The sequence below is a fragment of the Globicephala melas genome, chromosome 7, assembly GCF_963455315.2.
Source record: "Globicephala melas chromosome 7, mGloMel1.2, whole genome shotgun sequence".
NCBI lineage: Eukaryota > Metazoa > Chordata > Mammalia > Artiodactyla > Delphinidae > Globicephala > Globicephala melas.
Genome location: NC_083320.1, coordinates 28,178,993 through 28,192,961, shown reverse-complemented (window position 1 = coordinate 28,192,961; position 13,969 = coordinate 28,178,993). Strand labels below are relative to the sequence as shown.

Genomic DNA, 13,969 nt, shown 5'->3' with positions numbered 1-13,969 from the left:
GCATATTGTGACCTTGGCTGCCTGAGTATGTGAACAAATAAATTCCTGCCATGTTGAGCCGTTTTTGGCAGCAAGGCACATGCTCATTTTTTTGAGAAACGACCACTTACATCAGTGAGGGAATTTTTGAGAGAACTCAATATTTGGCATGAAACGCTATTTTTGTAAAATAGGAAATGAGTGGGGATACAGTGTCCTAAGTTCAAAACCACCCTCCATACTGATAGGAGCATTCTACTTTCAAACTCAACTGTAATTAAAAAGCTTTTTAAAAATATATAGTTACTTAAGGAAGGAAGCCAATGATATTCTTAAGTGACGAAGTTTATGTGAGAGCAAGTTTCTTTCTTATTAATAGAAATACTTCATGAGTTATATGTGAACACCAAATAACACTCTACCTAGGAGCCAAGAGCTACTGTCCTATTTCTTGCCTACTAAATTATGAAAAACATCAAAAGCCTGAGTGCTGTGTCTGACATGAAAACTCGGCTCATAAGTGCAGATGGATAAGCCCACTATTCTTTCCTTTAAAAAAGTGAACGGTTCAAGTTGGCATTCTTTTTCATGATCCTACTCTACTCACATCAGAAGCAATTTTTACAGGGTTGACAGTTCACTTTTCCAACCTATTGGCCTGTTAGTATTTTACTAAATAATATTTAATATTTATTAATGATATTAGTATTATTAATATAAAACAGTTTCTTTCCATAGGTCTTTTAACTTAGAATAGTTTAAGCTATAAGAACTCCAGTCTCTGACTGTGGTTTTGCTGCAGTTTGTGAACTGGTTCTCTCTCCACAGCCCTGCCGTCAACATGATTCAAGAGAGTTGAGGCGGAAGAGGTCCAGGTAGAAACAGGTCTCCTATCCATCTCACACTCAGGAGGAGTTGGAGAAAAGGCACAATCAGGTTATAATTTTCCACAAACTAGTAATGACAAATCTCCTAGATACACAGATGTATTTATAAATAAGCATGTTGTCATTTGATTTTAACATTAAGCATCGTTGGTATAGATTTCAACATAATACATCTTTTGTTATGCTGGTGACAGCTACTTCTGTAAAACAAAATTCTCAAATATTCAGGTTTATGTAACTCTGAGAGGTTCCGGAATGGTGTCCTGGTATGTTCCCCCACAAAAAGAGCCCTGGGTAATAAAGCAATGGGGCAGAGGCAATGTGGTGACCATAGACAGCAATTTGCAGAGGAGGAGGATGTGCCGGTGGTGAGGACTTTAGCTTTTGTTAAAGGAGGAAAATGTATCAGAATAAAATAGATGAGAACATAATCTCAGAATAACAAGAATGGGTACAGATAATCTAGTTCAGTTTTTTCTCAACCTGTGTGGCAAGGAATACCAGTCACACAGAAAAGATGTTCTGAGGGCCAACGAGAAATACGCCACATGCCACATTCTTCTCTTGGTGTTTTAAAGTGCAGCACGTTAGCGTATTAAAGCCCTGGGACATGGAGTACTAGAGAAAACCTGCTTAACCCAGCCACTTCCCAACCAATCTGACTACAGACAGGGCAGCTGGTTAATGTCATGCAGGCTGTATGGAGGGGGCAGTAGGAAATGAAAGTCAGCCTAGGTCCCACTCACCAACTGGAGGAAGGGACATTTTTCTCTACCATTACCTATACTTAATAGAAGAGAAAATTGAGTCCAGAAAACTTCAATGACTTATCTGTGGTCATCTCGTGGCAGAACTCAAGCCAAAACTCAGATGTCGAGATACACTACTCCGTGCTTTTTACCATTGTTTATGTTCACAGTTTCTTTTATTTTTTTAATAACTCTACCAAAAACTATCTGTTTTTAATAACTCTACCAAAACCTATCTGTTCATCACTCTTTAAAATAGGAGATCCCTGTCCCTGTTCTGTCCTTCCCTCCACCCCAGTCAAATAGAAAACAAGTGGGCTACCAATGGAGATGAACACATAATTTAAGGAGGCAGTACATTGGTGTGTGGGTCTTTAAAACAAAAACTAAAGTCTAGTAACACTTCATTTATCTAGAAGTCACTTATTTGTATATTTGTTTACTGTCTTTCTCCCTCACGAGAAATTCATGACACAGAGGCTATGTCCCCGGTGAGCACAGTAAGTGTTCAATAAACACTTGCTGAACAGATGAATGAGTACTTTACAATGCTCTGGCCGTGACTCTGAGCCACACACTTCTAACAGTTTGATTATTTGTTTCTAAGTTCACAACATATTTAGAATTAATAAAGTAGAAAAGGGGAAGGACAGCTAGAGGCAGCACAGTGACAAAAGAGGTGACAGCTGACATCCTGGTACTAAGGGAAGAAAGGCACGTGCAAGAAGAGATATGGTAAAAGTATAGAATACAACCTCGACAGAAAGCAATTTGGCAACATCCATCAAACTCACAGGTGTACATACCTACAACTAGGAAGTTATCTACAGATAGCCTCACTCGTAAATGAAAACCTTACATTCAAAATGATGTATAAAGTTATTCACTGAATCACTGTCTATAATAGAAAGACTAGAAAAACCTTAATGTCCATCAAAACAAGGACAAGTTGGATAAACTGGGGTGTGTGTGTGTATGTGTTAAATTCATGATGCGATATGGAATGGCTGGGGGCTTCCCTGGTGGTGCAGTGGTTGAGAGTCCGCCTGCTGATGCAGGGGACACGGGTTCGAGCCCTGGTCCGGGAAGATCCCACATGCTATGGAGCAACTAAGCCCGCGTGCCTCACAACTGTTGAGGCCCGCGAGCCTAGAGCCCATGCTCCGCCACAGGAGAGGCCACCACAGTGGGAGGCCCGCCACCACAGCGAGGAGCGGCCCCCGCTCCCTGCAACTGGAGAAAAGCCTGTGTGCAGCAACGAAGACCCAAAGCAGCCAAAAATTAAAATAAATTAAAAAATATATATATATGGAATGGCTGTTTTAAAAAGCCCAAGGAAGAGTTTTATGATCTGAATGGAATATTTTCTAAGAGCAGCATGTATACTGTATTGCCAATTGACATTCTTGTGTAAAATACATGTATGTAAAATATTTCTGGAAGGAGTAATTTGGTTGCCTGTGGGTGAGAGGAAGAGGGAGGGAGATTATCTATGTGTATATGTCCTTTGTATTTTTGAACCTCAAAATGTGAAAGTATATTATATTCAAAAAAAGAAGAATAAAAGTATAGTGGTATAAGGCAATTTCCTTACAGAAAAAATAGCCTCCCATATATCATATTAAACCACATTGAAGTTATTGATCACGAGGTAGAACACTCATATTTATAATTATAATTCTGAGGCATTAAAAAAAGGTTAACTTCTAGTACATATTTTCTGAAGTAGGAAACTGTCACGGAGCTACGTGACAGTTAAAATTTATAAAATAATAAAAATAATGTAATCACATTACTGAAAGTTTGGAGAATAAAGATTAGGAGAGAAAAAAGAAAATCACCCATAATCTTACCACAGTAAAATAACCACTGATTGCTTTGGTATAATGTTTCCTTCCAGTATTTTTTCCCATCATCTATTATGAAAAATCATGGCAAAAGTTTTAATAAGATCAATTCCAACCATAATACTTCTTGGTCTTATTAAAACAGGCACTGTGGGCTAAGGGAGAAGGAATCAGGAAATCTTAACTTTAATTACAATTTGTTCTCAAAATCTCCAAATGACTCTGAACAAGTGGTTTTTCCCGTCAGCGAGCTACTCTCCAGCTCTGCAAGGGCAATAGAGTTTTCCTTGAATGCCTCTCAAGATGAAGAGATAGGAAATGGCTTATGTAACGTGGAAAACCCCTAGCTAAGTGGAATGTGAATATTCAGGCTAGGATACAAAAATATTTTTTAAAAGCACAATTTAGGAAGAGTTCAGGCTAAGTTTGAGTTCCTTACCACCTCTTTGTCATGCTTGATATTTTTGAATTGGGGTGGTGGTGGTAGAGGGCAAGTTATCTTCAAAGAGAATTTCATTAGAAAATGGCTATAAAATTGGAGGATAGGGTTTAGCTGCTAGGTAATCCTGGGGCTCAATTCAATCCGCAGGATGTACACTGGAAAACAGAAGAAATCCTGCTTTAAAAGTAATTAGGATTATTATTACTCTGGAGGGCAGACAAGGAAACGCTTAAGATGACAGATTTCATTCTGCTCTGCAAAACCATTTTTTCACTCTTCAAATGGATATTCAAGCCAGTCACGTACTTGCAATTAAGGAGAGCAGGCAGATCTAACAGAACGATGTCTGGTCTTGGAAACTGATAGGTCTGAATTGATCCTCACAATTAGGAACATTAAGTTAAATCCTGGCATCTGAGCAAAGACAGACAGACACTGGACTAAATGGAATATAGTTACTTAATGCCAGTGAGAGATGATCCAGATAAAATTGACCAGCTCTGTTCTTGCTTTAAAATCTTCCCTGGTCCACTGAGATCCAGGGAGGGAATGGTCTGACAAAGGACATTTTCCTCATGGATGAAGTGAGGGTACCTAATATCCCTATTACTTACCTATCTTCTCAAAATCAAACCTTGTCACTTGAATGACCACCACCACAAAAATATCTGCTTTATAGAAAGACTACAAGCAGCAGTGATGGCTAGATTGATGGTTTGAGTGGCCTTTAGCCATCACTACAGACAGAACTGAATCTCCTCCATTTCATGGCTTCATAAACCATTCCTGAGTTTTTCACTTCCTCATTCAGTGCCACCTTTTCTGCTTTAGCTGATGGGCACATATTCTGTGGGCAGGTGCCACCAGCCTAAACCCTCAACGATCACAGTGCTGGGGCTGCCTCACTCACTTGCTTTCTACACACCTCTCAGCTGTCAAAGTCCTGCTCCAAATAGATTAATCTAAACTGTTCAAACTCAGCTAGTGTTCTTTCCTTCTAAGTAAGTTTTTATCTAATACACACATGGCAAATATATTTATAGCCTATATTCAGAGTGTCAAGTACAAGATGCAGAGGAGAGAATGACAACTGTCTGGCTGAGGGGAAGGAAAAAATCAGGAAAGGAAATGAAGTTTAAGCTGGGTTTAGGATTTGAATGAGGGCAAGAGGAAGACAAGAGGTGTGAAATAGCCTGGTGGGACTGGGCAATGGGAAGGAGTGCGATCTTCCTGAAGAGACTCACGGGGGCGGGGAGGGAGTGGATAAAAGGGCTAGAAAGGCTAGGACTAGAGATCACAAACAGTCTTTTGTCGGGCTAAGAGATTTGGATTTATCTTATGTTCAGTCAGAGTAAAAGCTGGCATTAATTGAGCACTTATTACATTCCAGACACTGCACTAGGTGCTTTCTGTGAATTATTCATTTAAGCAAACAGCGATCCTGTGAAGTAGGTACTATCGTTGCTATTATCTCCATTCTAAATGTGAAGAAACAGAGACTAAGAGAGGGTATAACATTTACCCAAGGTGAGAATGGGACTTCTTGGGAATAATGTTGGGGCAAATGGGACTTTTCTGAAACACTGTTGGGCAAGACCTGAAGGCAGGAAGCACGGCTGGGAGGCGACTGAATTCTCTCCTGTGAGTGATGCTGAGGGTTGGGATTGTGTGGTGGCGCTGCGTGTGCAGTGGGGTGCAGGGCCTCAGAGCTCCAAGTCAGCTGTGGATTTCTGTGAACTGATTAGGCAGGGCCGGTGTGGCAGAGGGAACAGTCCAGGATGTATCCCAGCACTGGCGGTGGGACTGGTGGAGCCACGTGCAGTGAGGAAGGGGTGGGAGACAGCTGGTGAGGGTGAGGAAGCCAGTTTGGGGCGTACTGAGTTTGAGGCACCCACAGGACCAGCTTCACTATACAGCTCTGCTTACCTACTACGCACCAGAAACTGTGCTAAGGCAGGTCCCCAGCACCCAGGAAGCTCACCTTTAGTAAGAAGACAGATGAGCAGCCAGCTGGTATATAAATGTGAGGGTCATGAAAGTAATCCCTTCATTCCATTCTTTAAGTACTTACCACAGTCAGTCGAAGAGTGCTTTCCTTATATTATCCCAATCCACACAACTCTTTTAGGTAAATACGTGAAGTGTAGTAAGAACAAATGCTTATGTGCGCGAGGTACTTTGTTCGCATGCATGAACCCATCTAACCATTGATAACCTTATGAGTTATTATTGCCCTCATTTTACAGATGAGGAGACCGAAACACAGAGAGACTAAACAACTTGCCCAGGTTAGACAGCTAGTAAATGACAAAGCTAAAATTTGAACCCAGGTACTCTGGGTTCATTTTACAGATTACGAAATGGAGACTCACAGAAGTTCAAGTAATTTGCCCCAACCAATCAAGCACCTAATTAGAGGTGGAGGGAGGATTTGAACAAAGGCCTGGTGAACAACAAGCTCCTGCTGTTGGCCCCTGTAATAAGTGCAATTCTAGAAACCCACGCATGCGTGATGGTGGCACAGGGAGAACCAGCAAAGCACAAATGGGGAATGCGGGGAGCATCAGAGCTTTCACCAAGGAGGACATGCCTTTCTCAGCTCTGGAACAAACAGCAGGGATTCCCGAGATGGGTGAAAATATCTGGAGCACACATAGAAGGACGATCTCTAAACAAGAGAAAAGGCTCTTCTTCTTCCCAACATAGGACTGGAAGCAGTAAGGATAGGTACCAACGTAGACAGATTTGTAGGTATTCGTATTCAAATCTCGTAGCTTCAATTTTCTCCTTGAAGTAGGAGGCAAGGTCATATGCTGAGAAGGCCTGGGATGAGGCATCTTGAAGACAGTGAAGATGTGGATGATTATTGGGTAGAACAGGAGACAGAGCTGCCCAGGGATGTAGAAAAGGATCCAAGACAACTGGCCACTCACAACTGTCATGTTCATTTCAGACTTCAAAGATTACAGGTAGGTGACAGCCACAGGTTCCTTCCCTGCCTACCTTGCTCCCGAATGACTTACAGTTACAATGAAAGGAAGTCTAAGACATCTATCAGCAAGGAGGTATAAAACCCATCATACAGCCTGTTTTTGTATGAAGCACCTTGCATCGAAGGTTTGTTCAAGGCAGATGTGATGATATTCTGGCAGAAGGATCAGGAAAGCTTCTAGTCCGATGAGATAACAGAATTCTCTATTGGGTGGCAGGACCCAGGACCGGAAAAAAATCCTAAGCCTAGAGTACAACTCCAGTGGGGGTTAGATTCTTCGACTTGCCAAAGTCGATTACCTTGTTTATGCAAGGGTGGAAATGCTGTGCAATGGAGCTAACTGGTTCACGTGTCTTGAGGACTACTAGGTTGAAAACTACAGTTGAGATAAATGCTATCAGGCAGTTAAATCCACAGATCTCACTTTCAGTAGCAAAAGCAGAGCTGGAGATAAATGTAGGAATCATCAGCATGTGAGCCCTGGTAGTTAAAACCATAGAAGGGAGGGAAATAACACAATGGCTTCCCTGGTGGCACAGTGGTTAAGAATCTGCCTGCCAATGCAGGGGCCATGGGTTCAATCCCTGGTCCGGGAAGATCCCACATGCCGCGGAGCAACTAAGCCCGTGCGCCACAACTACTGAGCCTGCGCTCTAGAGCCCGCAAGCCACAACTACTGAGCCCATGTTCCACAACTACTGAAACCCGTGCACCTACAGCCCATGCTCTGCAATAAGAGAAGCCACTGCAGTGAGAAGCCTGCGCACCTGCAACGAAGAGTAGCCCCTGCTCGCCGCAACTAGAGAAAGCCATGCGTAGCAATGAAGACCCAATGCAGCCAAATATAAATTAATTAAAAAAAAAAAGGAAGTATGGAGTGGGAAAATAGCATGAAGTTGTAGCTTTTATGAGACTACTTAATCAGGTCTGCCTCAAATTCTTATCTTATTATCTTTAGAATCCACACGACAACATGTAAATACCCAAATCGCTATTATGAAGTGAACCCAGTTTCGGTACCTACCTTATATTTTGAAGTATCCCAGTTGTGGACTATGCGGGCCGGGATGAGAAAACTGTCGTCCACGTGGCAGCTGCTGCAGTAATACCACCCGCTGTAATTGCACACCTTGGCTTTCCCATTGGAAAGGCCTATGGATCGCTGGCATCCTGTTCAGGGCAAAAGAAAGAGTCGGTGACTGTTGTACTTCTAACACCACAGAACGAAGTTACACAATCCTCAAGTGAAACAAAAGTCTATGATGGGAAAGAAATTGCAGAGAATAGGTGTACAGACATGTCCCCTCTGTCCTAGCCTGGCAGCTCCCACCCCTTCGCCTCCTCGGGGATTGCTGACATTGGTACTGTTTCTGGTCTCTTCTGGTTCCACCTCTTCTGTGTACAGCGGCCAGAGACCAGTCTCTCTACAACCAACCCCCTTTCATCTCCTCGCTTCCTCCTCAGAAACCCTACTTCACCAGGCAATTGGCTGGGGGCTACTCATACAGGTTCTTACTTAACCCATGCAGCATCTCTATGAGGAAGATATTATGAGCTCTGTTTTACAGATGAATAAACTAAGGTTTTAGCCAGGTTAAGCGTTTTGTCTTGAGGTCACCCAGCCAGTAAGAGATGGCGTTTGGGTTTGGCTCTAAGCTTGTCTGATTCTAAAATGATCCTAAAACCTGATGTGTAGCCTTCCTTGGCTGACAAAAAAATCAATGAAAGGAATGCGTCCTTTGATAGGTCCCCATCTCTCCTTTCCAACTACCTACTCCTACAACTCTCCAGTGGGAACAGAACCTCTTTGCTGCAGTTAGAGGACTCTCCTCACTGTTCCCCAAATAAACAGGGTGCTTACTCTACCCTCCATATCTTGGCACAATTTATTTCTCCTTTCATGACGCCCTCTTCTCTGATCTCTACTTTGCCAAATCCTGCCCATCACTGATGGCCTGCAAGTGATTGCCAAGGCCCTTTTCGTGTTCCAGGAAGTCCATGATTCTGTCAGTACTGTCCTGGTACTGTCAGGGGACCTGGTAATAATCATGGCCCTGCCAAAAAGAAGCCATTATTTTCCTTTAGCTAGGAGGAACTATATTCTACTGACAACAGAAATTCTGTCATAATCAACCCAAACGACAACTCAGAACAGATAATCAGGATTATACAAACAGCATCGTTTTTCTGACATTTCTCATCCACCGCTTTCATTTTAGAAATCCTCCCTCGTGGCCCATTTCATGGTTGGGTACCAAGACCTGAACCGATCAAAGAAATCTCGCATGAAGCCTATTTCGTAATATGGGTACAAAATCGATTACTCTTAATAATCATAGTCATAATAATATAACCAGTGTTGCAGCCCACTTCCATTAGAAGGAGCTCAAACATGTTTATTTAACAACCTGCCAGCCTAAGAAGATACTTATTCCCATGAATCCATGAATGAAAGCATCATAAATTCCTAGAGCTTTCATTTCCATCACAAATAAAATGGTATCAGTCATCCAGCAGTTTCACAGGGTACCCTCCAGAAAGAGAATTAGATCCTATTGTTTTTAGATACGAGAGGTATTGAAAGACGGACGGGGAGTAAATATATCGGAATTACGCTTCCAGAGCTTAATACCCTTTCTTCCTGGGATTGCTATTTCTTTACAGTTGAGTAGCAACAAAACACTAACAAGCTCCTGTTTCTCAGATTGGCTGAGGATTGAGATACGTGTGAAGGATAAGGAAGAACCAAACCCACCTGCTGCTTCTGTGGGGCGTGGGAGGTGCTGTCACGATCTCTGGGCTATGAACACCGGAATGCCGTGTGCTGCGCCCACTGACCGCGCTGCTTATGCGGCATGTAGCGCGTGCGTCCCCTTAAACACTGCGCTTTCTGACGTGGTTGTACAACCCTGACCACACGACAAACTGCTCAGATGTATTTTTTATCCTTAGCACTTACTGTAGCGCTTTACATATGATAGACCAGCAATAAATGTTTATGTTGAAGAGACGATAAACTGAATATTATCTGGCACATAAACACCCTCATGCATATAAAGAGATTTTAACTTCCCAGAGCTATTCTGGAATTGATCCTCCTAACCTGGTCACCTGCCTCTTGAAAATAGCCTACTCTGGTGAATATCCCTATGCAAATATGTTGCCCCTTCTAAGAATTACACATTAGACACGTTCATAGATGGACTGTGAAACAGAGTTGAGTAGAACTTGACACATTTTAGACACTGAGACACTGTTTCCAAAATTTAGTGGACAGTGAAACTGACTAAACACTGAAGTGACAATGAATAGAATTCAGTCTTCCCTAATGATTCAGAAAATGAGCGCGATCTTATAGAAATTCAGGATCATCATTATAGCTGAAACTCTCACCATAAAACACTGCAAAAATAAATTTATTTTAGTTTTTTCCTTCTTTGCATTTTGGATATAATAAACAGTAAGCATTTGCTGAATGTTTATATACGCTTTAGTAGGTCCTACTGTGTTTATTATTCTGTAACTTTTAATGACTTTATTATAATCTCCTAGATGCAGCAAACATAGGCAATATTAAAATACACAAATGTGCATTTTTTTTAACATCTTCATTGGAGTATAATCGCTTTACAATGGTGTGTTTAGTTTCTGCTGTATAACAAAGTGAATCAGCTGTACATATACATATATCCCCATATCCCCTCCCTCTTGCATCTCTCTCCCCCCCTCCCTATCCCACCCCCACAAATGTGCATTTTAAGAAAGCATATAGCCTACAAATGTGTATGTCAACTGGGCACACAGGCCCAAAGCCTAACATGGTGAGGGTTCAACTAAATAAGCTGAACATCCTCACTACTTTGCACAGGTCTCCAGGCTCATAAAAGAGAGAAAGGCTGACAGAACATGGCTGGGGTTCATGCCCATTTTATTTTTTTTCACACTTAATTTTTTTTTTATTCTGGTGCAGAACATTATCAATGTCTAACCTTCATTCTAGAGGGTAATTCAGAGAGGGGATGTCAGGAACCAACTATTCCCAAGGCCAACCCTGTCATGCAGTAACCTTTGGGCCATACCACCCCTGGAGCTTTAAATATACCTACCAAAAGGCTTCTGTGAGTGCATTTCTCACCACCACAATCAGAAAACACTAGAGATAGCACCCCAACAAGATAACGTCTATAGTTTAAAAAAAAAAACAAAAACAAAACAAGCTCCAGAGTGAGATTACAAACCAGTCACATGAATGGTAGCCGGCTGTCAGTTGGCCGACCCCTGCTAGGTCTTAAGGGAAATCTGTCATTGGGGCCACCTCGCCCTGGCAAGATGGGGTTAGGTCCTGGAAAGGGGCCGATTGGGTCAAAACATGGTCTGAGCGGAGGGAAGTGTCTGGGTATCTCCCCAGGCTCAGGGATGAGTGAATTCATTGGATCCCCAACATAAGGAAGGGTTAGTCTTTCATCATATTCACCACCAATAATTCCTGGAGGAAGGAGAGAACTGGGAGGAAAAGGCCTGGGGTGCAAGGGGTTGGGGTAGAATGGAATGGGGTGGGGTGACGATGGCAGGAACATCACATGCCGCCCTCTCTGAGCTTCTTTTCTTTGTTTGTGCCTCTTCTTGTACAGTTCTTTCCAATCTGTGTCTCGACCTCTGACAGTACCATCTCGAAAATCCCGCAGATATAAACACCTCCACAGAAGTTGGTCATTTGAAGCAATATAGAGGTCATGACAAACTGCAGACAAAGACAGGACAGAACGAACAACCAAAAGTCGGAAGATCTGCAGTTTCAGCTCCAATGGGAGGACTACCAACCCAAATACATCTGTTAGGTTCAGTGCTTGTCGGGTAAAAGCCAGAAGAGGATACACCAGCTGGTCCTTGAAGAGGCGAGAGAGCTTCTGAAGATCTTCGTATGTCTTGGCTACATTTTCCCCTGATTCCTCTTTGCAAATAAAAGATTCTGGCAGCAGCTGCAGTCTTTTCACACTTCTAATCTCATTGTTGATTTTTAGTGTAGCATTTATGACGATGAGGTTTCCCAAAGGCACACAGGTGACAGCAGCAGAGCCACCCTCGCAGAGAGGATGTGTGTACTGCAGCTTATACACGCCCCCGACCTCCAGTTCTCCAGCATGGACACAGCTTTGGCTTCAGTCTGCTGAGGTATGTAACCCGACTCTAACACGAGGAAATGTATGGATACTATCGGGGGTCCCTGGGGTTAGAACAGTCAGCTGGCTGCTACAGGGTCTCTGATGAACGTGGCACTTGCCCTTCCACCGATTCACTGCAGAGCATTGGTTCTGAGGGATAGAAACCTGTGCCCTCTTCCATAACCACAACATCTGGAATTGACTCAGCTTCAAAATTGTGACTAGGCCCTGACCCACTGCCATCATTCCAGACATCAGATTGGGCTGCCTGTCCTTGGAATGAATCACGCAGTTGTTCATCCTGCCTGCTGGACTGACTGGAGCTGGCGGCCAAAGAGGGCTGGTCATTATTCTGGAGCGAGGAATGCTCTGGATCTGTGGATGAAGGTAAGTTAGGTGCTGCAAAGGCATCTTCAAGAATCAAACATATCAAGTCCCCAGAAACAATCCCATATGAAGCCAAGGTCTCTTCATCTCCAGTGAGGGCATCCTTGTTGTTCAATGTAATTGCAAACTGGGTATCAGAACCTGGAGGGGATGGGAGCCCCTGAGACGCCGGGCCATGACCTCCAGGAGCCAGGAAGCCGCAAGCTGCAGCCTCAGCGCCCACTTGCCACCCGGCCTGCACGTCACAGTCCAGGAGCGCGGGCCCCATGACGCCCCGCTCACCGCCCGGCCTCTTATGCCCATTTTAGTTGAGACAGAAGCAGCAGCACATAAACTCATACGTCTAGTCCTTGGTGTCTTTACCTTTATAACTTATTTAGGACCATGCTCTCCTACTCTTGATGCTGAAATCGCCCTACGAAACTGAATAAAAGGAAAACCTCATCCACAACGGAGGCAGGAAGCCCTGGAAGGGGAGGTCTCAGGCACATTCCACTTGTGGCAGCTTCCTTTACATAGCCTAGCACGAAGAAGGAAGATTTTCTCCTTGCCCAGCAACAACCCAGCCGATGAGAAGCCACCACAACCCTGAATACTCACAGTCCTCCAATGAACCTTCCTTCAAAGCAGCTCCTTCCAACTTCCCCTTTCCTCTGTAATAGAACTGCTCCTCTCCTTTGTTCTCCGGACCTGCCTGTGGTTCACAGCAGTTTGCATGTCCCGAATTGCAATTCTTCTCCTATTCCCAAATAAACTTGATTTTGCTCACTAAACCGTTTTTTGTTTTAAAGCTTGATAGCTCCTAATGACCCAGAAGGTTTCAACCTATCCGCATTCTTAGGAGTGTTTTGGATACATGGTGTATAGACAAGCACAAGCCTAGAGTCAGGAAGCTTGCTCTTTCCTAGGGAACACGGTGAGCCTGACCCATCCAACTCCCTAGTCCTGCTTTCCTCACCTCAAAATAAAGGAGTTAGCCTAAATCAGTGGTTTGCCAAATTCAGTGAGCATCAGAATTTTCTGGAGATGTTTGTGAAAAATGTAGTCCTCCTCCACCTCCAATCTGGGCCCAGAGATTTTGATTCTGTAAAGCTGGGGTAGGGCCTGCATTTCTACCCATCCAACCACCACCAGGGACTGTGGTGGGTAAAAGCTGAGGACTGTTTCCTGATTTCTAGGTGACTCCAAAGGTCCCTCCAAGCTCTAAAATTCTCATTCTATTTAAGTAAAGTGCAGCAAGTGGGCAGACTGCTAAGTGAAAAGTTCATAATTGGTCACACAGTTTAATTTCTAGGCTTCCAAAATCAACACTTCAAGTTCTTAGTCAATTTTCAAAAATTTACTGTGTAGAAACAACAGTTCATTTTACCGGCATTTTTTCCAGAGCATTCACTGTCCCCACTGAGAAGCATCTTATTTGACTTAGAAAGAATTAAGACTTTTAATCTCCGAATCCAATGTATTTGTCATTGAAAGAACATAGGATGGTCAGGAAAGAATTAGAGGCCAGTCAGTGGCCTGGTA

The 13,969-nt window shown here is 43.2% G+C and overlaps 1 protein-coding gene and 1 pseudogene across 2 annotated transcripts in view; both read right to left on the bottom strand.

The window, feature by feature from the left end:
- PLEKHM3 (pleckstrin homology domain containing M3) overlaps positions 1-13,969 on the bottom strand; it is a 187,623-nt gene that overhangs the window by 106,832 nt on the left and 66,822 nt on the right. For both annotated transcript variants that reach the window (XM_030853453.2, XM_030853476.2), the window contains exon 4: positions 7,921-8,066. In XM_030853453.2, coding sequence (XP_030709313.1) covers positions 7,921-8,066 — 146 coding nt within the window. The remainder of the gene's footprint in view (positions 1-7,920; positions 8,067-13,969) is intronic.
- LOC115851792 (F-box only protein 7 pseudogene) lies at positions 10,892-12,713 on the bottom strand (annotated as a pseudogene).